The sequence below is a fragment of the Cylas formicarius genome, unplaced genomic scaffold, assembly GCF_029955315.1.
Source record: "Cylas formicarius isolate icCylForm1 unplaced genomic scaffold, icCylForm1.1 PGA_scaffold_1__22_contigs__length_36826433, whole genome shotgun sequence".
Classification (NCBI taxonomy): Eukaryota; Metazoa; Arthropoda; class Insecta; order Coleoptera; family Brentidae; genus Cylas; species Cylas formicarius.
Window position 1 is genome coordinate 35,451,761 of NW_026844264.1, and position 23,440 is coordinate 35,475,200.

Consider the following 23,440-nt stretch of genomic DNA (forward strand, 5'->3'; position numbering starts at 1 on the left):
CCAGTGCGTCGGTGTGGTGGCGCCATCTGCCTGCGCGCTAGCGAACTAGTTCAATTGACGTTAATTTTAGGTTATAATCGATTGACTGTATTTAGTTTTTTTTTTTAATAATCGACGCATCAGTGCGCCCGTGTCTGTTTGGAAACTACGAATTGTCGATCGAAAATTTCAAAAATTTTTGACAGATTGACAGTTTTTTTTATAGGTATACCAACTTACATTATGTACCAATGTAAACATTATCAATTCTTGGTAGATATTTTTTATCTTATCTCTATTTTATTTTTCAGTGACGACCATTTTTGGATTCTTTTTCAATACTTAGCGAAATAATATACTTAAATTTTACAAATAGAAAACACCGTATGAAATTTGAAATAACTTAAAGTAAAAATAAACAACCCGGCAAATTTTTGAAATTTACTGTTTTTGGCATTTTCGATCTAAAACTTGACGTACATAAATGAAATTAACATTTCTTATATATACTTTTTCTCCATGTCTGAAAATGATAATAGAAAAAACCTGACCTAAAATATTTTACTTGCCTCTTCTCATCCAACGGTTAACATAAAATCATTGTCTTTCATTTACATATTTTGTGATTATCAAAGTAGGCCAGGAATTATATAAAAATCGTTGGGCGAACGTCCGGAAGAACGTGAGTTCATCGGAAAAAGAAGAAGAATCTCTAAAAGTCTCTACCAGTAGCAATGTTTTTTTTGTTTGGATGAGAAATTTACTCCTTTAGAGTAGGCATTAAAAACCACTTTGTTTGTCCAATTTTTGGACATAGTAAGGTTCCTCCCAAATGGGCAACTTCAGACATGAATTAATGTAAACCTAACCTCAACAATTGATTCTACTCTTGTCACGATCGAATTTAGCTAAGTCTCTACTTGTCTTGCCTTGCTCTGTCGTATTCTCGCAGTTACTAAGGAAATGTTTTGCCGCCAACTAGATTAAAATGGAAAATTTTGGCACCTATGAATCAATTAGCTTTGGTTAGTTTGATACTTTAAGAATGGAACCCCCAACGCATACCATGACGTCATAATGATACAATGGATTTCTTCCAGTCGCATCGGTCATTTTTATTTAGTATTTAGGCTAAGTTAACCAGGGACGTAGTCATTTGTTATACTAACTGCTGTGATATAACCATATACATAGTTTATTTTTAACGTTGTATGAGTATAAAAATGACGGCGGGGCGGTAAGGGGCGATTTTCCCAAAAAAGTGATAGCCTTCGACGCAAAATTAGCGACCAAGATGACGATACGCGCCATTTTCTTGGGACGTTTAACGCTGGACAATCTTTGAAACGCACCGGTATTGTATAACGCTTGAAACCAAAACCAATCTCTTCACAGTCGTGTAGATTCACAAGATAATAGTAAGTAACTTATTTCGTATAATGTTTATCGTAATTTCTAAAATTGTAATGTTCAGGGTGCCTTTAAAAGGGCCAAAATTGGATGAATTCGGAGTGTAATAATTTTGTTGTGACCACTGCATTTAACTGTTGGAGCGAAGTAAGTCGAGGTTAAGTCGAAGTGTCAGGAATTTGGAGACACCCCGTACATAATAGTTCGACGGATATCACGAGAGAGCAGCGTATTAAATGTAATTATCTGATATCACGAGAAAATTTTATATTCTTGATAAACATATATTTACAATTTGAATCCCCTCCTTTAATCCATTGACTGATGTTTGACGATTCTTTAATTAATATTTACTACGTTAGTAATACAAATATACTCGATTTAAACAAAACGGACTACTTTTATTGTCCCTCGTACACATCGATTACAATTTCCAAAATCACCAAGCCCGTTTTAATTCCTGCGGCGCCGTGACGTCGAACCTGAGGATGTCGGCTGCTTCCTCCAAATACGTGCTGATATTTGCGTCCTGCAAATTACTGCTGATGTAAATGGGAAACAAAAATTATTAAAACAAAACGAAAGGAATTAAAATGATAATCGGAGTGAGGATACTTACCAAATAAAATCGGCACATAAAATATAACAGACAACAAAACAAACCTCTAAGAAGAAAAAACAGAATCACATCACATCAAAGAGAAAAAAAAAATGATTTCAATAACGCCGCCAAACGCGAGAAATAATTTTCCACTAAAATATAAATAAATTCAATACCAAAACAAATACAAATCGTGCGATACATACTAAGCAGAATTATAATGTGCATACAAAAGAAAATTTTAGTTTAGTTAGTTTTGTATTTAGTCAACTAACCAAAACTTACCCTATCGATTTTTTCGTCGCGTTTATCCAACTCTCTAAGGCAGCAAAACAGCTCGTACAACAGCAACCCTCTCATCTTGACCCTTCCGAGGCGCAGCCGCGCAAGCAACAGCAGCAAGTCGTCGCAGAGGCGGACTTTAAAATTCAGAAGCTCGACGGTCAATTCTGCACGCGCAAATTTCAGTCATTCGAGTCGACCGTAGAAATCCGAAAATACCTTGCAACGTGTACGGACTTTTGTGTCCCAAAATCCACACGATTTTGTACTTTAACTCCGTCGACACTTGGCTATAGGTAGGCACGACCGACTTCAACTTGCCGTTCAAGAACCTAGTCATCACGTCAAAGTTGTTGGCGTCCATACCTCTCAACACGGCGCCTACAAAGAAGATTAAGTCTTGGATGGCTTGGCGTGACGTCAGAGTTGTGCGCATTTCAGCGGTATGGTCGTCGAACTCCCGTAAGCACTCTACTGAAGAGTGATACCCCAACTAATTTATATTGATTTTGGTGTATTGCCTATTGAGTTTGGTTACTTTTCGTTGATATTAAAGACAAATACTCAGAATAACAACTCTACATACCCCATAATTTTATTATTACATTTTATAATTATACCCCATAGAATTCATATGGGTGTCAAGTAAAAGGGTTTGTAGCAAGGCAATGAGAGAAGTTAAAATATACCTGCAAGAAGAAATAAAAACAGCGGATTGTGACCAATGGAGTAAGTGCGTCGAAAATGCGAACCCTAGACCCTTTAAAGGACAAAGCATACAGAACACCCACTGAAAAAAAATTACATGCTATAAAGTAAGATTTTAACAATCATTTAAAAAATGTATAACCGCCTTCGTGAAATATTTAGCTGAAAACCGATAAAAAAAAAATAAAAAAAGTATTTCCCTAAAAAACGAAGAAGTCTGGTTTGGTTTTGATAATACGAAAAATTGAAAGATCAGTTTTTTTTATCTACATAAATTACCAAGAGATAATCCTAATCCAGTTGGCGTAGCATCTGATTCCGTTAAACAAAGCGCTATACCCTATACTATCAAGGAAAAGATTTGCGATAAAAAAATTATAAGCATAGTGACCAAAACAAAATACTGGTCGAAAAATCCATTTAATTTATTATGTTGTTGTTTGTTCGTCGCTTTTAATTGTAGGGTATGAAAAAAGGCGGAGGCGAAGGGAGTAGAGTATGGTAGAGCAGATATTTATTCACTAACACCGATTTAACAAAGGAAGGCTTCGTCAGGAAAGATGTCTGACATGTCTATTTTTTTTTAATTATAAAAAAGCCAAAGTGTGACACAGAATACAAGCTGTTTCTATTTTTATCTGCAAATCCGAGACAACGTTCATGCCCCTCCTCAAGCTCAGCCCCCAGTGATTTCTAAATAGATAAATAAATTTCTAAAAAAGCATGACAGGACTAAATTAACGACTAAGGGCTTCTATAGATATAAAAAGCTTACCCAACATGGAGAGGGTTTCCCCAGCCTCCCGCCCCGTGACGAAACGCTTGCATTGTTGACAGCGCCATCTGCTGTTTGCCTTGTGAGGGTTCACGGGAATCACGCTGCCCCCGCACTGCTTGCAAAGCACTGCCCCCATGTAAGTACCGAACTCCGTAGGATCTTCGCATCTGTCGCACTTGCACACGAAATGTTTGGTCCTGCGCAGGTGATAAAGCCTGGTGACGCTTGCCCAGATGATCCTCGTGTACGAGTGAAAGATCTCCCCGTTTTTGGGAATAAACGCGGCCGCTCTGGTAATCATGCGGTGATTTTTGTCGAACACGTGCATCGTGTTGGGCACGCACGAATGATTCGCCAGACTTCCCAGGGGATAGAGACCTGGAATACAATTTAAAATCGAGTCACAAAATGTAAAGGTAATATCGTAAAGTTTAGATGACAGTTAGAAAATTATTGTTATGAAATACTGCCACTAAATTTTACACTTTTTAGTTAAAGAAAAACTATAGAAAATAATAGAACTTTAACCCAGGCAACACACAATAACTTATATTGAACCTAATATTACTGTCAGAGGGGACTAGATCGTTACAAAATTAATACTTTCGTATTTGAATTCTTCTTCTTCTTTATAGTTGCCGAAGGGCCAACGCTCATAACTCGAACGGTCCGAGGTATACAAAAACGAATACTTATCAATTTTTTTACCTCTGAGACTATTGGTCTGCCGATCGTCGTCTTCATCGTCACGCGTAGCGACTTCGAACGCATTCGCGTCCAACACGCAACACACGAATCTCATAAATTTCTCCTGATCGTCGTCAAACTCGAACGACAACTTCTTCAACGCGTCCACTTCCCTACCGTGGTCGCCCCCGCCGTGAGCCTCTAGACACGAGGTCACGGCCTCCTTGTCCTCGTCGTCAAGAAGCAGCGCCTTGATCGGGGTGCAATTCTCAAATAACTCCCGCGATATCGACCCTTCGTTCACGTCTTTACAATATCTCAAGATTATTTCGCAGAGTTCGCGATGCTCATTTTGACACTCTTCCGAGCACACGGGCAAGCCGCAGTTATTCTTGCACCCTCTCAGCTCTTTTTTGCCCCAGCAGCCGATGCATATCAGGGGACAATTGGGCAAACATCTCGGGCCCAATATGACCGGCGAATCGCGAAATATTTCTTCACCTACGTCGACGTCTCGCGTGACGAAGACGCCGTATCCTCCGACGTCCGACCTGCGTATTTCCCAAGGCTGGTTTTCGTAACAGACGCCGCGTGTCTTCAAGTAAGAACGTACGGCGGAGTTCAAACGGCTCTCGGATCGTCTCGCGAGTGTCATCTCTCGGTAATCGCCCGATGATGTATGGCCCGTGTCCGATTTATTTTCGTGCGTGAGTAGTAGAAAAAAAAACGCTAATTGTTTCCGTGACACATTTCGAGTGCGACTAATTAGTGCGTCAGGAATTTTGGCACCGCTCGCGTAGGTGAGAATTCGAAACCGGCGCTCTTTGGATACTTTAAAAAACAACATACAACCGGTTGATTTGACATAGTTTTAATCTAATTAAACTGACAATCCCTTGGGCAATTTAAGAAATAGCTAGACAATGTGTAACCCATAAAAGGTCAATCTTGCAAATATTATTGGATTCTTTTGTTAACGGTATTCGACAAATATCCACGCAAACACGAACCTGTATTCAATGCCAGCGACATTTATGTTCTCTGGTGAATTCTCAACAGATGTCGGTAATGGGCGATTGTCCTTAGCCGTCCACTCAACATTGCAAAAAGATATCCGTGGCATTTAGATTCTCTTCCGTTTTGGCCGAATGCCCTTAGTCAATGGTTTTAAACTTAGAATTAAATACCCGAGGAATCTTGAAAAGTCACCGACTAATCCTAGCAACGTTGGCTACATGAAATAAAGAATGTAATAATTCCGGTGACAACTAAAATTCGTTCCATGGATTCTCGTCAAGGTTAATATTTACCAGTTGTAAATTTCATGGGCTGTTTGGGGTTTGTAGCCAAGCAACGCGATCAAACTAATTATTAATAACACGTAAATATGGTACGCACTAGTTCCGTCGTGCTATTAACAGTAAGGTACGTTTCGAGAATTATCGGTGAAGATGTCTAAACTAGTCAAGCGGAAAATAACCGTGAACGCAGCCAAAAATAAAACGGCGAAAACGCGGCCGAGTGTTTTCGAACGTCTCGGGATAAAGGCTGGCACCCCGAAGGAATACTGTCACCCTTGGGCTCAGACAGGCTCGTGTCCTTACGGCAAAGGTTGCAAGTATTCCGCGACTCACACGCTGATCAGCCCTTCCAAGCAGAGAGCCGCGAAAAACCAAACCGAAGTGAAACGCCGACATGTAAAGGAGGCCCATAAACCGAGACCTATCGTCGCGGGCGAAGCAGAAGAATGGGATCAGTGGGATCCGGAGGAATTGGAAGATGCCGATGCGGATGATTTGGAAAAGAAACGGCAAGAGATACAGAGAGAATTGGAATTGCAAATGAAAATGGAGCACAGGGCGAGAAAAAAGGAGAAAAAGGCAAAGAAAGATAGCAGCCCTTCGAGCGAGTCGTGCACCTCTTCTAGCGAATCGTCGAGCAGCAGCGAAGAGACAAGCACGAGCAGTTCGAGCTCCGACGAGGTGAAGCACAAGAAAGTGAAAAAGTTGAAGGTGAAACGGGCGAGCTCGTCGTCGTCCGAAGACCGCAGGAAACACAAAGGGAAGAAACCGCACGCTTCCAAGTCACTGACCAGGGAGAAATCTAAAAAAACGAAACTGCCCCCTAAAGCCAAGTCCCCTTCACCGGTGCGCGTACGGAAGAAGTCCGAGACGCCCCCTATAAAAGCCAAAGCGGCGACGCGGAAGCCGAGTCCCGAGATGAAGTCTCCGAGGCCCCAGAGTCGAACCAGCGATCGCAAAGAGAAATACAGGACGCCGTCTCCGAAAGCGGCTCGCGAGAAGGAGCGAGAACGCGAAAAGGAGAAGGAACGCGAACGGGAGAGAGAGAAAGAGCGGGAACGCGAGAAAGAGAGAGAGAAGGAGAAGGAACGGGAGAGGGAGAAAGAGAGGGAGCGCGAACGGGAGAGGGCGAAACAGAGGGAGAGGGAGCGCGAACGCGAGAGGGAGAGGGACAAAAAGAAAGATACGCGGTCGCCGAAGAGAGAGGTTAGGAAAGATTTTAAGAGGCGCGATTCGCCGGAATCTACGCATTCGAGGGATAAAAAAAGTTCTCCAAATAGATCCAAAGGGGGAGGAAGTGTTTCGAGGAGGGAATACAAGAGTCCGGCTAAAGACGATAGGCGTGGTGATAAAAGGGACGACAGGGATAGGTTTAGGGGCAAAGATAGATCGCAAGACAAGGGCCGGCAAGATAGGCGCGATTCCAGGGACAGGGAAAGGGATCGAGACAGGGAGCGCCGGTTGGCCAGGGAGGAGAGGGAAGCTGCTAGGGAGAAGGAAAGGGAGGAAGCTCTGGCGAGATCCCAGGAGAGGCAGAAAGAGAGGGAGAGGCAACGGGAATTGGCAAAGAAAGAAGAAGAGAGGAGGAACAGAGACAGGGGTCGGAGGGAAGATAGGGGTTTGGATAAACCCAAAGGTAAGATATTATGAAAGAGGGGCTCCTTTGTTACGAAATTTAAGCGCGTAGCTTCGACGTTTGATCTTTGTTTACTGTATAATGACGTCGTGGTCCAAAGTTGTCGGGCACACGCTCTGTTTGTAATCGGCAGGCGATAGAATTGAAAGACTTTTGCCTCTACCCGAAGATCGCGTCCCGCCAAGTCGCAGGGGCCACTCCGGCGAACGGGACCGCGGCGGCGAAAGGCGCAACAGGGACCGCTCGATCGACAACCGCAATTCCTCCAGGAAAAGTCCCGGAGGACGGGATCGGGCGGCGGATAGGGACCTTCACGATCGCAACTACGACAGAAGTTACGAGAGGGAGCGGGACGCCGATCATGACAGAGATAGGGATTACCTGGGCGCGCGTCTGCGCGATGATAGGAGGTTATAAAAACAACAAACCATCACCTCCCAGTTCATTCTTGGTCCTTTCATATTTTCTGCGGAAAAAACCCAATGAAATCGTAACGAGATGTTGTATGGGTCACGCGATTTAAAGCACCAATAGGCGTCACGCGATTGAAATGACCAATAATGAGATGTGACTCTCTGGCTTTCATTTAGCATCTTCTTTGATGGAGCTATGTTGGCTTGAAATGACATGTTCTCTATATATAAACCCACTTAGTCCTTTGTTAGCCGAGATTTTTATGGATAATTTGGAAAATATCATACTAGAACGTCCTTTAAGTAAAAGTTTTTTATGGCGGTATAGATATGTGGACGATGTCTTTGTCTGAAGACCAGTGAGTCTTCATTCATTTGTTTGAAAGACATTACCCTCAATTTATCATTTTTTTGGTTAGTTTTAAGGTAACACTGGATTTGCAATGTTTTCTATTTACTGTGTTTGTAATCGTCCACCTCCACTATTGGACAATTTTAACAGAGTATAGATTGGGCACCTAAAACTACTTTCAATAGGTTGTGTAAAAGGCTGCAAATGTTTTAGCTTAGGTGAATAACTCATTTACCTACTTAAAAAAATGTACTCTTTAACGAAAGTTACCGTTATAATAACAAAGAAAGTTTCACGGAATTCAACAAACTTTTAGACATATCTTGCCAAAGTATTAAGATTTCTTCTACATAAGTTTTTATATCATACAGTAAAATTGTCTTTAAACAATTGTTCTGTAGAAAGTTATGTTCACATCACTAAATGCTATAAATAATCATTCACCTCATACAAGTCAAAATAAAAGACTGGCTTGCTCAGACAACTTTCTGGAGTTCTATATACAGGTTATTCTTGTGTTTAATGTCTTAAAAACCCTTTCGCTACTCCGTTCTTTGCATTGGCACCAATATTCTACAATTCAAACAGTATCTCATTGTTTTCAGCAAGACTAAAGCCGTCATTGATTGATCTGAAATATATTACAGTTTATCAATGAGTCGGGCACTTTTACTATTTACTGCGTTTGCAGCCAAGCTTGCTTTAAGCTTGTAGGTGCTGTATTTGACTTGGAGGTCACCTTGAAAGAAAAGTGGTTCCATTTATGTCGCTCACAAACTCCTTATGTGATTTTTTCGAGTTATTCGTTAAAAGCAAAATGTTTTCTTTCTTTGCTGTGCAGATTGAGTCATATAAGCCGGGTTAGATATACCGTTGCACTCAAATTTTGCATCTATGCATATATAAAGAAAAAAATTTAAATCATATTACGACGAGAGATCGACAAAGACAGACACACGTCGAGGGCGGAGCTTGACTGTCATTTAGCATCTCCTCTTCTATGCGGTACACATATTATAGCTACCGAATGTCTCTTTTCAACATTTTCCAACATGAAGCGTTCTCTATATGTCTAGTAACTATTGGGACTCAAGACAAACTAGAAGGTCACTTTGGTCGGTAATTGAGAATTTCCTCTTATTCTATGGTGTACCCGTATAACTACCGAATGTCCATTCTCAAAAAATTTTTATGTTAGGTTCAAATAGTTCTATGTTATCAATATGGCAGAGTATCTATATATTTTATCGCTATTTGGGTGAACATAAGCCGGAAGGTCCCGCTAGTTGTGCAATTTGTTTAATTAAATTTTGTCATAATTTAAGTGATAAGTGATTTATAACACTAGTTTTGCAGTTGCAACTGAATTTTTATACAATTTTGACAGACGTTTGTTCTCTTGAGTATACATTGTAAGGAAAGTTGCAGTTATAATAACAAGGAAGGTTTTATTTATATTTTTTATCAATGTAGAAAAAGCCAGACGCGTCGAGTTAGGAGCTTAGAGTGTCCCTTCTAGTGGTGTTAAAACTTCGCGTCACGCCATTTCTCGCGTTTAGATTGGACGACAAAGAGTACAACGGCCCGTACGGCAGGGCTCGTCACGAGGACCGACGTTACCTGGACCTGGAGGACCACTACAACGAAAGCTCCCGAGACGAGAGGTTGCCGGCCCTGGACGCCCGGGACTACGTCGACTTAGACCGCAGGTCTAGACGGGAACTGTGGGACCTGCGCAACGAAAGGATCGACTTGGACCGCGAGCTGGACCACCGTGGAAGGTACGTGGGCGTCGTATCGAGACTATCCGGTCCCGTAAAGGGACGCGATTGGTTAGAATCGGATTACAACGAACACGATTGGGACAGGACGGGCAGACGTCCCCCCGATTGGGAGCCTCAGGACGGTTGGGACGCTATCGAACACAAGCACGTGGTGAACGAGGACGAGTGGCGTCACTTTAACCGAAGCTTGGACAGTTGGCCGGCGTCGGAGGACCGGAGGAGGTGGTCGGGCGACTGGAGGGACAAGTCGAGGCCGAGGAGCGCGGCCTCGCACTCGCTCGAACACGCCAACGGTAAGGGTAAGTGCACGGCAGTGACAAAAATTAACGTTAACAACGGAAAATTGAAAAAATAAAAATAAGTCATTAACATCAAAAACACAACAACACAAACAAATACGTCAGCAGCCAGCATTTGGTAACTGGATTTAATTTTAATTTAATTTTTTAATTTTAATTAATTGGATCTCTAGTTCGTGAAGTCAGAGAAGACAACAAAAGAATTGTCCTACATAACAAAAAAAAAACTATAGGCAATGTCTTTTCTCATCTAAAAGATTCAACTCATAATCTGGAAACATATATAATACTTTAATCTACCCTTGGTGAATGGGCTTAATAGATCTCTCGTGAACTGAGACAAAACAACAGAAGGAAGGATTATACTATATAGCAAAAAACTTTGAGCAATCTTTTTTCTCGTGTAAAATATTTAACTCTTAATCTGGAAAAATCGTGTTTTCGTCAACTCAGACAAGAAAGCAAAAAAACTTCAGTCTGTTTTCCCATCTAGAAGATCGATCTCCTAATTTGGAAAAATCTGAAAGAAGAGTTACTTGGTTTAGCTACTCACAAGCTTAAACATAAACATAAAAATGATCACAATGTTTGTTTGAATCAGCTTTCTACTGACCGAAAGTCCAAACCCAATTCCCCTAAATTCCTACGTAGAAAAGATACCCCAAAGAAACTTCCAATAGATACTACATTTTTCTATTTTGTCTTCTTTTGTTGCCTCGATTGATTCTTCGTCGCTGACTTTTATTTTTATTTTAACTTTCTAATTTTCTGTATTCAACCCCATTCTGGTATTTTTGGTTGGTCAGAAATCTAATGTTTAATTTATTGTCCTAAACCCGATCGTTACCACTTAAATTAGACAATAATATCTCCTAAGTAAAGTAATAATTGCGGATCGATTGTACGAGTATTTTCGGTAGACGCGGGCGCAGAAGCCAGACGGAAAGAGCCGAGCCCCGCAGCTTCGGCCCGTTCGGAAGTCCCGCCCCCTCGCGATGCCGACCCGAAGCAGGCGGCGCCGACCACGGCGGATGCGGCCGAACCGCCTCCGGCCACCCCAAAACGTGCCGCCGAGGAACCGGCAGAGGGCGCGGGAGACGCCAAGAAGGCGTGTCTGAAGCCGGACGCCGCCGCCGCCGCCGCCCCGCCCCCGGTCCTAGAGGACGACCTCAGCGAAATCAGCGACGACGCCGACGAAATACTCAATAGGGTCGAGGTACGTTATTCGGTGGTCAAAATTTAAAATTGAAAATATTTTGAGTGTCTTCCTCCTATTATTACTTTATTTTTATTTATACATGCCTGTTTTATCGATCATGGTACAAACTCAAAGAGGTGGCAGAGGACGTCACTTCTATAATGGTAATATTTATACCGATTCGGTTTCTACATAGTTACTACAGTGGGGATAGCAATGTGGTTTAAACGATAGTATTGTTTTATCGTTTATTTATTGTTAAACACGTCACCCAACTATTTCCATTACTATTCGCTACTACTTCCGTTGATAATCTATATAACGTTTTTATTTCTACCCGTCGATTATTTATATCTGCGCGCTCGGGCTTCTCTTTCCGACCGACCGACTATTGCAGGTTGATTGATAGCGTATTTAAGTATTCATCGAGAATTTTTCTTTTCCTTAACTTAGGTATAAATGAAGAACAAGCGTGTGCCTTCATTGTGGCTCTGTTTCAACCATCAAAAGGATTACTATGATATTTTAGGTGATTCCTTTGAATTTCACCCCTCATCGTGTGTTTCCCTTCAAATCTACCGGTTAAAGGTCTTGTTGTTTCTCGAATATATCCCTTTCCACGTTCACAGGGTATTTGGTAGATACACTTCTCTTGATTCGATGTTTCCGTTTACAATTTGATAATGTTCTGCGCTAAGTCCAACAGTAGCGAGTTCTGTTTGGAAGTGTTGCATCATTCCTCAGTCTGGCCTCGGCAGTGTCTAATAATTCCCGCAACGGCACGACGAAACTAACAAAATTGTCTGAAGGAATGCTTCTAGTCCTTTACAGGAGAAATCTGTTTAAGCCGGTAGTTGCCGAATTCCACGAGTTTGTGGATTTTTGGAAGTCCATAAAAATGTGATGATTTAGCATGATGCATCTGTCTGTCTATGTTTATGCAGTGCTCGATTGATCCTTGCGTCAATCAGTAGAAAGTAGACTGTATTTGTCTTTAGCAAGTATCTCCTCGATTCTTGTACTTTCCTTTTGCAAGTCTTTGATGGTCGCTTATTCTTCTTTGGTCTGGTTGGCACTCCTTTTTTTTTCTATTTCCGGCCTTTCCAGTTGTAATGTCTCAGTGGGGCTTGTAATATCTAATATTGGCGACTTTCCAAGGGCAATGGAGAAGTTTGCACAATATTTCTTGTTCAGTATTGGATAGATTTATTATTATTGGTTTCATCACTTTTTCGGTTCAGGCCTTTGTTTTTCAAATTTGAGCAGCTCCTTCTCGTCATCAGAGTTGAACGCTGTAATCTAGTATATAAGAATAATTGTCTACCACCTTCAAATCAATTTTTTAATACTGTCTACTAGAAGACCAAATTTGGTTTACAAAATTTTTGCTTTTAAAAATCGACCAAAACGTCCGGCAAAAAAAAAAAAAAAATTAATAAAGTCAATATATTTTTTGATCGTAAAGTAGATAAAGTAGTGCAACTTTCCTAGTCAATTTTAACTAAAACCGATAGTTTCGTACTTTCGTTACTGTAGCGGCCCTACTATGGTCAAAAATTGTGATATTTTGAGAAAACACTGCACTCAAAATATCGCATCCGAACTTACTGACGATCTGACAGCGGCCATGTTGGTTGTTGAATGCTGGTGATTATATGGTTTCGTATATTGGCCGCAAGGCGTCGTACGATCGCGCTACGTTTTCTTCCCTCTCCAGGAGGTGCTGGAAGACGCGGGCGAGCGTCCGGGCGCCGCCGTAACGCACGCCGCCGAAGGTGACCACGCCCAGGACCAGAACGCTGCGCAATCGCCTACCAGGTCTCCGGCCGTCAAGTCAGTGCCCAAAGACGAGTCGATCGAGGACGAGAACATCGACCTCGACTTCGAGGAGATCTCCGAGGACGAGTTGGAGGAGGAGTCGAGGTCGAAAGGGATAGGCGACGCATTGGGCGTCGACTGGGCAAGCCTGGTGGCGGAATCGCGACCTAGGACGAAACCCGCGAGCTCTGCAAAGTTGCGTTGGGAACCGCACAACGTCCTCGTCGATCTGGGGATTTCCGTGAGCTACGTCGGCGAAGACACGGTGAAGGATATAATGCGAAGCCACGCGGAGGCGGAGCACAAGGAACAGCAGACGGAGGACGAAGTGGAAGAGACGGTGAAGGTGAAGTCGGAACCCGTGGAAGTGAACGGGATCAAGCGGGAGATTAAGGATGAGCCCGAGGAGGAAACGAAGAACACTGAGGTGGAGGTCGAGCCCGAAGATGTGGTGATATCGAGTCCGGTGGCGGCGATCCAGGTGGCCGATCGGGAAGAACGCCAGATTCGGAAGATCTTGTTTTCGAGCGTAGGCCAGTTTAGAAGGGCGCTGTCGGCCAGGCGCGACTTGATGATACGGCGACACCTTTGCAATCTGCCCTTGAACGATAGTTTCGCGGAAGCGCCGAAACGGCACGATCCGGAACTGCTGAAACTGGCCACGCAGCTCTTCGAGAGGTGTTTGTAGGGTTAGGTAGGGCGTATCGGTTAAATAAACGTATTCACTTGCGCGGGTGTTTTATTTCGTGAAAAGTCAACATTAAATGAGAGAAAGTTATATCTATATAAAAAAAACAAACAATGCGCAATGAGTTAGTTCTATGTTAACTAAGACTAAGACCAGTAAATTGATGAGGATTCATTGATTTGCAGCATCAAAGGTAAGTACTTTTCCAAAAATTTTAACACCCACAACAGATGAGCGGATGAAAGGTAAGGGGCATAACTAATTAGATGAATGGCCAACATACGTCGTTGAGGACAACAGCCAGCAATCCGATACAGACTCGTGTTGTCTATAAAGATTGAAAGGTCCGATCTGTACAAATCAACGAAAGTTACAATCAAAAGAGAATGTTTTAAAGACGCATGGAAGGAATTATGGTCTAACGGTGCCCAAGTTGCTGAAGTATTTGACTAGCGATGATAGCTTCAGAATATATTATTCTAACGTTAGAAGCTTAAAAAGCAAAATTGGTAAGCTAGAGTTCTACTAAGCCCATTAAAATGCCTAGAAAATTAATTAAAAGCCTTACACAGCAGGTTATAATGGGATGACGTTTTAGATATGCTAGAATTGATTGTAGCTTTTCTTTTTACTAGGAATGGTTTTTTTCCGTAGCTCTGAAAAGGGCAGTTGTCCAATATATAAAACGAAAAATAAAAAAGAAAATTTCAACACTAGACTTATTAAGTTTCTAAGTTCAATACTTGCTGTTAGTTCATTTTAATATTTTGAATTGTGCCACTCGCGTAAGAAAAAATGTACGGAACTTTTTAAAATCTGATAAATTGTTCTCGTACCATGAGAAGCAGTCATGTAATGATTTATAACATTGATAATCACTATAACCAGACTCTATTAAACTATAATTCACTCATAAGTGTGAAAATGGGTGAATGATTGCTGCTGTGATGATGTGTGACTGAAGAAAATTTTATATTTTTTTTCTGCATCGCATTTGTTTGTACATCTTTTTTGACGAAACATATGTACCTGGGTACAGAGAAAGAACATGTCACGTTTACTTACTTACGTTACTCACGTTCTTAATAATAATAATGTTCCGCGCGTACTTTTAAATTTCACTCACTTCCACATTGCGCCATTTTCATTCAAAAATTCTTGTATTATCAGCATAGGTAGGACCTGGTTACACATAGTAGGTAGCTATATTACTGCAACGGATAAAACGGGCGCATGGAAAACCAGCTTAAATAATAGAAAACCAACAGCTTGATAAAAGTCTCGTCAATTTGCGCTAAATTTCAAAGCAACTCAATTCAAAATCATTGTTATTCGCCAATCATTTATTCCTAGACAAAATATATTTCTAATTTTTTAATTGGAATTCAAGAATCAAGAATCGAATTATGGTTTCTCGTTTGAATGATCTCAATGCTACTTCGCTTGCTGCGGAAACTTGCAATTGATCTATGATGCAGCGTGTTGTTATTGTTGTTAGGTTATATTTGAAAATGTTTAAATGTGTTATATATTTGTTGAAATGCAGTTAATTAACTCAAACGTAAATGAAACAAATATAAGAGAAAATTTTGGAACAATTGTCTCATATAAATGTATAATTTATAGCACACCATATAAGGTGCGGCGCGCGTCTTATCATCCGATTTCCATTAATCTCTAGTTAATCCTGTCCGCGCCTGTTTTGATAACAAAATGTCTAAACGCCAGCTTTTATTGTTGTCTTCGTCAAAAGTACACGGTTTTGAGTTTTTGGAATACGCTGCCAAAGATATCAATGATTTACTACAAAAGTAAAGCGCGATTTTTCGTAGTGCCCCAAAAAACATTAATCTAAAAGATTTTTAGAAACAATGCGAAGAGTGTTTTGTTTGTGCCTTACGCCTTGCGAGATCATGAGGGGTACCTCAAGAAAGTTGCAAAGCCATTCAACCATTGGGGTGCGTTTTTCAGGTAGCATCGCACATTTATGTAAACATTTTCAAAACTTGCAGGTTATCAGGTAGAAGGAATTCACACGCAGGATCCAAAACATGCCGTTAAAAAAGCTGAGGCTATTTTTATAGGCGGAGGCAATACCTTTAGGCTATTGAAGGCATTATATGATTTGGAAATCATAGAATTAATAAGAAAACGAATATTGCAAGACGGTATTCCATACATAGGAGCTAGTGCTGGTAGGTATACCTTTAATCTCTTCAAAATAGATAAATTTTAGTGTTCAAGGTACAAATGTGGCAACTAGGAGCATACACACAACAAACGACATGCCTATAGTTTACCCTCCAAGTTTCGAAGCCCTGAAATTAATTCCTTTCAATATAAACCCACATTACTTAGACCCGGAGCCGGAATCAAAACATAAGGGTGAAACACGAGAGGAAAGAATCTTGCAGTACCTTGAAGAAGAAGATTCTGCAATGGTGCTGGGGTTGAGAGAAGGGGCCACACTGTTCGTGGATGGAGATACAGCAATACTGAGAGGCATTCATAGAGCTAGGTTATTCCAGAGGCAAGCACATTTTTATTATACACAACAAAGAATAATTTGCTCCCAATAAAAGTTTTTATAGGTTAGGACTAATAAATAATTTTGTTTCAGAAACAAGGAACCACAAGAAATTGAACCCGATTCTGATTTGAGTTACCTGCTCAAGGGATAATGACGAGAATGGTGTTTTACTTGTCACTTTTACGAAATAAAGCGGCCTATTAGAACTTGCTTCATTTATTATATGGATTTGGAAGTTTTCATACCAAACTTACCAATTCAATGTATTGTACTGTGGGTCAGATTACGAGGATCATTCGGCCAGTCTTGTCGATGAATCTCGAAGAATATAGAATCAATAAATGACAAATGAACAACTGGGATCATGAAATTAAACCATAGTTAAACTAGAAGTTTGTATAGTGCAAAGTTTTTTCATATTACATTTACTAAATAAATATTGTTAAAGGGTTTGAAATAAATTTAAAGGCGATCATGGTCCAAACAAACAACTGCTATGTGGTTGTAATAAATCTTATTTGCAAAATTTAGACAAAAGGATAAAACCTTTCCGTTCAGGAAGAGTTCATATAATAATATTATTTTGATAGTGAAATTAGAAGTTTGAACACGTGCGGGTATAAAAAAATTACGATGTATTGTGCTGATCCGTTCCTTTGTAAACCGATGGCTGTTTCAAATTAAAAAGTACTTTAGTTTATTTTTTAATTCCGCACCCGATGGCAATCGACCCCCCACAACCTACGGCAAATCGAATTAGGAGGTCTAACGCCTTACCAACCACGTCATCATCGATCTCAATATTGTAGTTTATTTTACGTCATTCTTCCTCTTTCGCATAAATTTGGGCAAGTGGCTAAAACCATTCGGCCAAGTCAAACGCACGAAATTGATCAAAGTTTTAGTAGTTAAACTAGAAGATTGACACGTGGCGGGTATTAAATGACAACAATGGGTTATTATGGATAAAAATCTATTTTCCAAGCAATATACGAACTGGAATGTAATTAAAACAATGACAAACGCAAGATAAACTTAACATAAAGCTAACACGGTCGTGTACTATAAAAATTACTAAAAAATCGCAATAATTTGGGTAACTCAGAATTTATATACACGCTCGATATTATAATATATTATATAATCTCGTGCTAAGTTGCTCTTCCTCGACTGCAGGTCTAGTAAGAAGATGGCGCCACGCCCCAACCTACCGAAGACGAAGAAAACCTTTATATTTTTCCATTACGATTGAGCGCACAACCTTTGGCATATATTATCGACCCTAATTTTCAAAATACCCAGTACGTCCGACGCTAAAACGTCCACCGTCGTAAACCGACACTTTTGAAAGTTAAAAATGTCCGTTAAAAACCCGATCACCTGTTCCTTGAAATACGCGCAAGTCTCTTTGAGCGAGTCGTCGGATCCGAGAAAACCCCAAGCGAGAAGCGGCGACAGTTGCTCGGAAATGGTGTAGAAATGGGCCATGAAGCCGCACGGAAACTTCAGGCGTCTCCGTTTCGCTTTGAGCACGGACCACACCGCTGTGGTCAGTGCCGTTTCTTTAAAACTGTTTGACAGCCACCGGTTTTGTATGACCGCCATTACCGAGGACGGAGGGCTGTCTAAGTCTTCGAACGCGTCCATCAGGATGTAATCGAGTACGACGTCGTAAAAAGTCAGAGCTTTGACGCCTTTCGTGCTGAGTTCCTCTTCGAGTTCTCGCCAATTTTTTGGCTCTTGGATATATTGCAGCATTTCCTCGTAACCTTAAATTGCAATAGTAATAAAAGAAGAAGGATTAACTTAAATGTGCATAAAAATATTCGCATTTGTTGTATAGGTTATACAACGTGTTATTGAAATGACGTCGTGACAAGGAAAAAATATTTATTAAGATAATTATAGCACTAATTAGCTTTTAATATAAACATTGCAAATCTCATAAGTTAAAAGCATCAAAAAAACAATTTCTGTCATTACTGATGTCAATAAACTTTGGCAAATATTGGTTTAATACGTGCACATATTTAATTATTAGTTTGGAACAAAACTGACGTACAACATTACTAATTTCATAAATTTAAACTGCAAGAAATAGTCATATCCACTACCAAGGAACACAGGTAGCAGAGGCTCGTCAAAGTGACCCCATTGCAGACTCATAAGTGGTCGCCACTGGTCGGTGGTCCGTAAAATCGCAAAAATTATCTCCGAATGTCGTCATAAAATCAATTTAAAACCACGATGGATGAGATTAAAAGAAAAAATTTCAAATTATTTTCAAATATACAAGGCGATTGGAACACCCTGTATATTGGAGGGTTGTTATGGTCTATACCGAATATTTTCGGATTTATGGCCAAAATCATACGGGAGATCCTGTATATTATACTTCCGTTATTATTCTTTTTAATAGAAAGTAATTAAAGCCGCAGTTTCTGTGTGATTTACTTTCGATTTTTCCAACTCCAAAAAGAAAAAACAAATTTAAAAATTGTTATATTTTTCGGCAGTAAAGACCAAACTCTTACTTTAAGTTGACGTAAAAAAGATGCCATTTAAATGACAAAAATAGACGACATCAATTGACGTAAAAAAGACGTCACTTAAATGACAGTACGCCAAATACACTTTCTGCTGACGTATGTCATTCTCGTCATTTGGAACTAGTTAGTGACTACAATGCGCTACCAACCGCTCAAGACCGCACACATTTTCGAACAAAGATACATTAAAAAGTTAAGCTAAGACGACAAGAAGAGCGCGCAATTTACACATTTGTCATAACAAAAATTTAATAAATAGTTGTTGTTCATTTGGGTAGTTTGTTTTGAAGAAGGATGGTTATTAGACCAAAAAATTATTCTACTAGGCCTACCCTCTAAATATTTAGAATATACTTCATTTTAAATGTATAAACTCCTTTAGTATATAAGGTTGATAATACTAATACTAATAAATTATACTAAAAAATGAGTTGTACAAAAAAAATTCTTGCACAATGTAAATAAAAGAAAGACTAAAGAAACAAATGAAGACAAAAAGTTTTTTATAGGAACATCTTTGTTTTAAGAACATTTTAAATTGTTTTATTCGACTTCCACTCAGGGCAAGCTATTGAAATGTGATGCACCTTCAAATTATGTTATTCTTTTGACGTAGGGACAGAAGGGGAGGTTTTAGCTTGCATTGGTGTGATAATGCCATTTTAGGCGAAACATTATTTAATTTTTTTTTGCCAAATGATACTTCGCAAACTCACAAATATCTTGGATTTATGATGTCTGCATAAACATACATTTTTAACTCTGCTTGATTATGATTCGCCCTTTAGAGCGTAGATGGCGCGGCAAGTATTCCTCTGAGAAATAATAATATTAAACTGCACTTCGTTACTGACAACTTAACAGCAATTTTAAACCTGTATTTTCAATATGTAACGAAAGATCGTTTAATACAAGTCAATTTGATTCCTATAGATTTTCTTTGTATTTTAATGTTGATATGTTTGGTGTCATTAACTAATCAACTGTTCAATTTGTTAAATTGTTTATGGTGTACTGTTGATTAGTTTTGTACCATAACAATTTATCTCGCAACAGATTCTATCAAGAGCAACATCAAAATTGCTTTAAGAAATTGGAATATACCATTTACAACGGACTTTTCGGCATAATTTTTAGGCAGTTCATAATTGATACTAAAATTACAACCTCATAAATTTATTTTACAGTATGCTATATTGTCTAGATAGACGAATCTTCAATTTTTTGCAATTACTAAGAACAGGACCTAAAATTGACTCCAGTATCACGATAAAATGTTGTCTTCTTTTAAATATATATCTTAGTAGGCTGCGAAAAAAAAAACTGAATAGTTTTTTATTGACAGAGTTTTAAACAAGACGTGTCCGAAAAAATGTCGCAAATAACGCACTATATATATTTCAAGGTAAATTTGGTGACGTGAGATATGCGCAGCTGCACAGTTCAGGTTTGGTTACTCTAAACATTAAGAACGTCATTTCTAATTACTACTATTAGAGGTTGTTTCGTTAAACAGAGTGTATTCTGTTCAGGACGGAGACTAAAAATCGCTCACCTATCAAAAAATCCTTGGGATCTTTATCGGCGCACAGCATCAGATCGGCGAGCATCTGTCTGCCAGCGTCTGCGAACCATATGTAGTTGGCGGGATCCCTGAGCAGCTGCTGAAACGCCAGCCGAAGGCAGTGCAATTTGGCCAGATACTCCCCGTCCGACCCGCACCGCACCACCTCGGTCCTTAGCGTCCTGCAGGGTATCCCGCCGTTTTCCAGCTGACTTAGAGCTATCTGGTACAATGGGTAAGCTTCCAAGTCGGGGAAGTAGTCTTGGAATTCCTCGAACTCTTTCAAATCTGCCACCTGCGTGTAGGTTAAAATTGCAAAATACATAGGTAACAATCGCAACCACAAAATGCCTTCTAAAGACGTTACGTTAAATTTTACTCCTCACGGAGATTTTAGGATTACTATTTTCTAAAATTTACCAAAGTGGCCGAATAAGCAGATTTCTTGCAATCTTAATCTCCTCAAAAATTATTGCGATTTATAGCTCGACATTAATTTTGTAGTAAAAATATCGTCAATAAGCACAAAAAACAAACAAAAATTCCAATAGAACAAACGTTCCTGTGTTTTAATACATTTTAACGTTTCTATTGTTTAAATTTCAGCAATAGTGACGCAGAAGGGATTTTTTCGCCCATATTCTTAATTTCAAAACTGATTTGCAATTCGCACTATTTTCTTTCAGGGATGATTCCTACGATTGTTTTCCGCGACGTCACGTGGCGAGTGAAAACATAACCTCACTTTCTGTGGCGCGGAAAAAGTAGTAAAATATGTCTGAGTGGGACAATAAATAAAGTACTTGGGCTCGCAAGATCTAAAGGAGATCTTCACGGCTTTCCGACACAACTAGAATATAAATACAGGTAAAGATGTAGAGGAAGAGCTTGAGAGAAACTTCTTTCAACACTAATTTAATTGTTCATGTCTGTGGTTTATTTTAAAGAAAGATGTTTATTAGACTAAAAAAGAATGTTTACAATAGTTATTATACTACACCTATCCCGTAAATATGTAGAATACACTTATATAATATATTAAGGTTGTCATTTTAAATATAAAAAAACTTACCAAATAAAAACACTAAAACCATATTTTATATTATCACACACTAAAAAACAGTTTAAAAAAAAACAAATTGTGTTTGAAAGATGCATTGGTCTTGTCCACTATCCCACACCCCCAGAATATAAATATAGGTTAAGATCATACCTCTTAGCATATAACGAAGGATCATTATCTCAAGCAGGTAAAGGAAGAGGATACGCCTTAACTTAGGCAAGAAGGCGAATCAACAGCATTGTTTAAGGAATTAATGATTTCGCATTTGATGGTCTTGAACATTTGCCACAGGTTGAACGACGAACTAGAGATTGAATTGTCTCAATCCTTGACATCTTGGGATGAAATTTATTCTGGTTCCAGTTCCAACAGTTTTAAGAGATAATCAATACGTTTAATCCCACAGATTCAAGGGATATTTAACCAAATTATTAATTCTTGTATGTATTTAAGGTCAAGCGAAGTTAATAAAAAAATTAAAAGACCAGACAGTTAAGAAAAAACGGAAAATAACGAAAATAAAGATCGTTCATTGGTTTTATTAAATCAGTGTTAGTGAGCTACAAAAAACGAGGTTATGTTTTAACTCTCCGCATGACGTTTCTTTGTATCAAAAACTGACGTAATAAATTTTAATAAAATTAATTTTTTTTTGCGAAATAATAAGTAGTAGAACGCATTTGTTTTTTTTTTTTGCAAACAGATAGGTACATGGACACTTGGCAACTTTAAGATTGTCAATTTTCGAACCTGATCTTGCGCAGATGCGAAACTTTCGCCGCCTGATAGGTCAGCGTCGACGGTTTCGGCCGCTCTGCCGCTATCAGGCCTGAAAAGCACCGACCTCTCGTCTAGAAACAGCATTTCCGAGTTCTCTTGGAGCTCGATCGCCGAGTCCAACAAGAGCTGCAGATCGCGGCAAAATCCCGCCTCCTCAGCGCTGAGCATCGCTGGCGGGCCGCCGCCGTCGCCATCTTTGGACCGGTAGATCGCCAACGCGTCCTCCCAGTACCCGATGCAGGTTTCCAGTGCCTCCATGCCTGTATAATAATAAAAAAATGAAATAATAATAATACTATTAAGGAAGATTTCGAAAATCGGTTTCAGTGGCGTACTTAATTGATTTAAATTGAATTGAATTCGACGACGGCGGCGGACGACGCACTCCATATTATATTAAATATTGAAGACAAATATTTTAAATGCATCTAATGACCTCGGATTTAGTTGGGCCATTTATTTTTCAGAAGCAAGAGGACTTGAACTATGTGCGCAATGTGTAACACGAATCGGATCTAGTATTTTCGAGCATTCCTTGCTCTGTTGAAAGGTACGAGTGCTCTATTGTAACGCCTATAAAACTTCACTAACAACTATTGATTAGCGTATTGATAAGCCTGTATCGTGACTCCATTAAAGAATTTAACTCTAGAAAGGCACATTTTCCTCTAATGTATGTAAACATGTACAGTAAATATTTCAACTTTCTCGGAGCAACGTATGTATTTTATAAAATTAAAAATTTACATTAATTTAAAAATAGTAGGTTGTTTAATTTTAAATTCCTTCCGGGGGACAAAATATTGGCAAACGTTTTATATTTCGGTTATTTATAATTTTAAGAATTTGAAATTTACTCGTTATATACTTTAATGTTTCCTCTATTTAATGATACCAAAAGATCTTATACAAGGTGTATGGTTCTTTGTCGGGAACGGTTTTCGTAGAAGATTGCAATTTTTGAAAAATCATATTTATTTATTATTTAGAATTAAATCGGTGAACAGATACAAGTCTTTG

At 39.5% G+C, this 23,440-nt stretch overlaps 4 protein-coding genes across 7 annotated transcripts in view; 2 read left to right on the forward strand and 2 right to left on the reverse strand.

The window, feature by feature from the left end:
* Nucleotides 1-1,780: 1,780 nt before the first annotated feature.
* LOC132697395 (SET domain-containing protein SmydA-8-like) lies at nucleotides 1,781-5,100 on the reverse strand. The gene is made up of 5 exons (XM_060662876.1): nucleotides 4,467-5,100; nucleotides 3,756-4,136; nucleotides 2,492-2,653; nucleotides 2,276-2,439; nucleotides 1,781-1,918 (listed from the first exon to the last, which is right to left on the reverse strand). Exons 1-5 carry the CDS (start codon nucleotides 5,098-5,100, stop codon nucleotides 1,829-1,831), a joined length of 1,431 nt encoding a protein of 476 aa, XP_060518859.1. The 3' UTR covers nucleotides 1,781-1,828.
* A 611-nt stretch (nucleotides 5,101-5,711) lies between these two features.
* On the forward strand, nucleotides 5,712-13,975 carry LOC132697393 (zinc finger CCCH domain-containing protein 13-like). Of its 3 annotated transcripts, none has more exons than XM_060662870.1 (6): nucleotides 5,712-7,382; nucleotides 7,516-7,792; nucleotides 9,707-9,928; nucleotides 10,016-10,224; nucleotides 11,151-11,446; nucleotides 13,146-13,975. In XM_060662870.1, the coding sequence occupies exons 1-6, from the start codon at nucleotides 5,897-5,899 to the stop codon at nucleotides 13,932-13,934; spliced, it is 3,279 nt and encodes a 1,092-aa protein (XP_060518853.1). In that variant the 5' UTR covers nucleotides 5,712-5,896; the 3' UTR covers nucleotides 13,935-13,975. The 3 variants fall into 3 exon arrangements, with proteins under 3 accessions (XP_060518853.1, XP_060518852.1, XP_060518854.1); XM_060662869.1 differs by having other exon boundaries at nucleotides 5,713-7,382; nucleotides 10,016-10,230; XM_060662871.1 differs by having other exon boundaries at nucleotides 5,714-7,382; nucleotides 7,552-7,792; nucleotides 10,016-10,230.
* Nucleotides 13,976-15,414: 1,439 nt separating this feature from the next.
* Nucleotides 15,415-17,123, forward strand: LOC132696617 (alpha-aspartyl dipeptidase). 2 transcript variants are annotated; one of them, XM_060661548.1, is made up of 6 exons: nucleotides 15,418-15,495; nucleotides 15,561-15,745; nucleotides 15,801-15,892; nucleotides 15,947-16,129; nucleotides 16,179-16,464; nucleotides 16,555-17,123. In XM_060661548.1, exons 2-6 carry the CDS (start codon nucleotides 15,648-15,650, stop codon nucleotides 16,613-16,615), a joined length of 720 nt encoding a protein of 239 aa, XP_060517531.1. In that variant the 5' UTR covers nucleotides 15,418-15,495; nucleotides 15,561-15,647; the 3' UTR covers nucleotides 16,616-17,123. The 2 variants fall into 2 exon arrangements, with proteins under 2 accessions (XP_060517530.1, XP_060517531.1); XM_060661547.1 differs by having other exon boundaries at nucleotides 15,415-15,745.
* A 343-nt stretch (nucleotides 17,124-17,466) lies between these two features.
* LOC132696065 (mitoguardin) overlaps nucleotides 17,467-23,440 on the reverse strand; it is a 71,940-nt gene continuing 65,966 nt past the window's right edge. The window contains exons 4-6 of the mRNA XM_060660622.1: nucleotides 22,391-22,680; nucleotides 20,569-20,872; nucleotides 17,467-18,233 (exon numbers count right to left, since the gene is read on the reverse strand). Of these exons, the coding sequence (XP_060516605.1) occupies nucleotides 17,707-18,233; nucleotides 20,569-20,872; nucleotides 22,391-22,680 (1,121 nt within the window). The 3' untranslated portion in view covers nucleotides 17,467-17,706. The remainder of the gene's footprint in view (nucleotides 18,234-20,568; nucleotides 20,873-22,390; nucleotides 22,681-23,440) is intronic.

Bases quoted from the DNA above. Each gene is read 5' to 3' on its own strand.
- LOC132697393 (XM_060662869.1), top strand. From the start codon at position 5,897: ATGTCTAAACTAGTCAAGCGGAAAATAACCGTGAACGCAGCCAAAAAT. The intron at 9,929-10,015 runs GTACGTGGGCGT...CGATTGGGACAG, and splicing joins GAGCTGGACCACCGTGGAAG to GACGGGCAGACGTCCCCCCG. The intron at 11,447-13,145 runs GTACGTTATTCG...TTCCCTCTCCAG, and splicing joins AAATACTCAATAGGGTCGAG to GAGGTGCTGGAAGACGCGGG.
- LOC132696617 (XM_060661547.1), top strand. From the start codon at position 15,648: ATGTCTAAACGCCAGCTTTTATTGTTGTCTTCGTCAAAAGTACACGGT. The intron at 15,893-15,946 runs GTGCGTTTTTCA...CAAAACTTGCAG, and splicing joins AAAGCCATTCAACCATTGGG to GTTATCAGGTAGAAGGAATT. The intron at 16,130-16,178 runs GTAGGTATACCT...TTAGTGTTCAAG, and splicing joins ATACATAGGAGCTAGTGCTG to GTACAAATGTGGCAACTAGG.
- LOC132697395 (XM_060662876.1), bottom strand. From the start codon at position 5,100: ATGACACTCGCGAGACGATCCGAGAGCCGTTTGAACTCCGCCGTACGT. The intron at 2,440-2,491 runs GTATTTTCGGAT...TTGCGCGTGCAG, and splicing joins AAGTCCGTACACGTTGCAAG to AATTGACCGTCGAGCTTCTG. The intron at 1,919-2,275 runs GTAAGTTTTGGT...AGTAATTTGCAG, and splicing joins GCGACGAAAAAATCGATAGG to GACGCAAATATCAGCACGTA.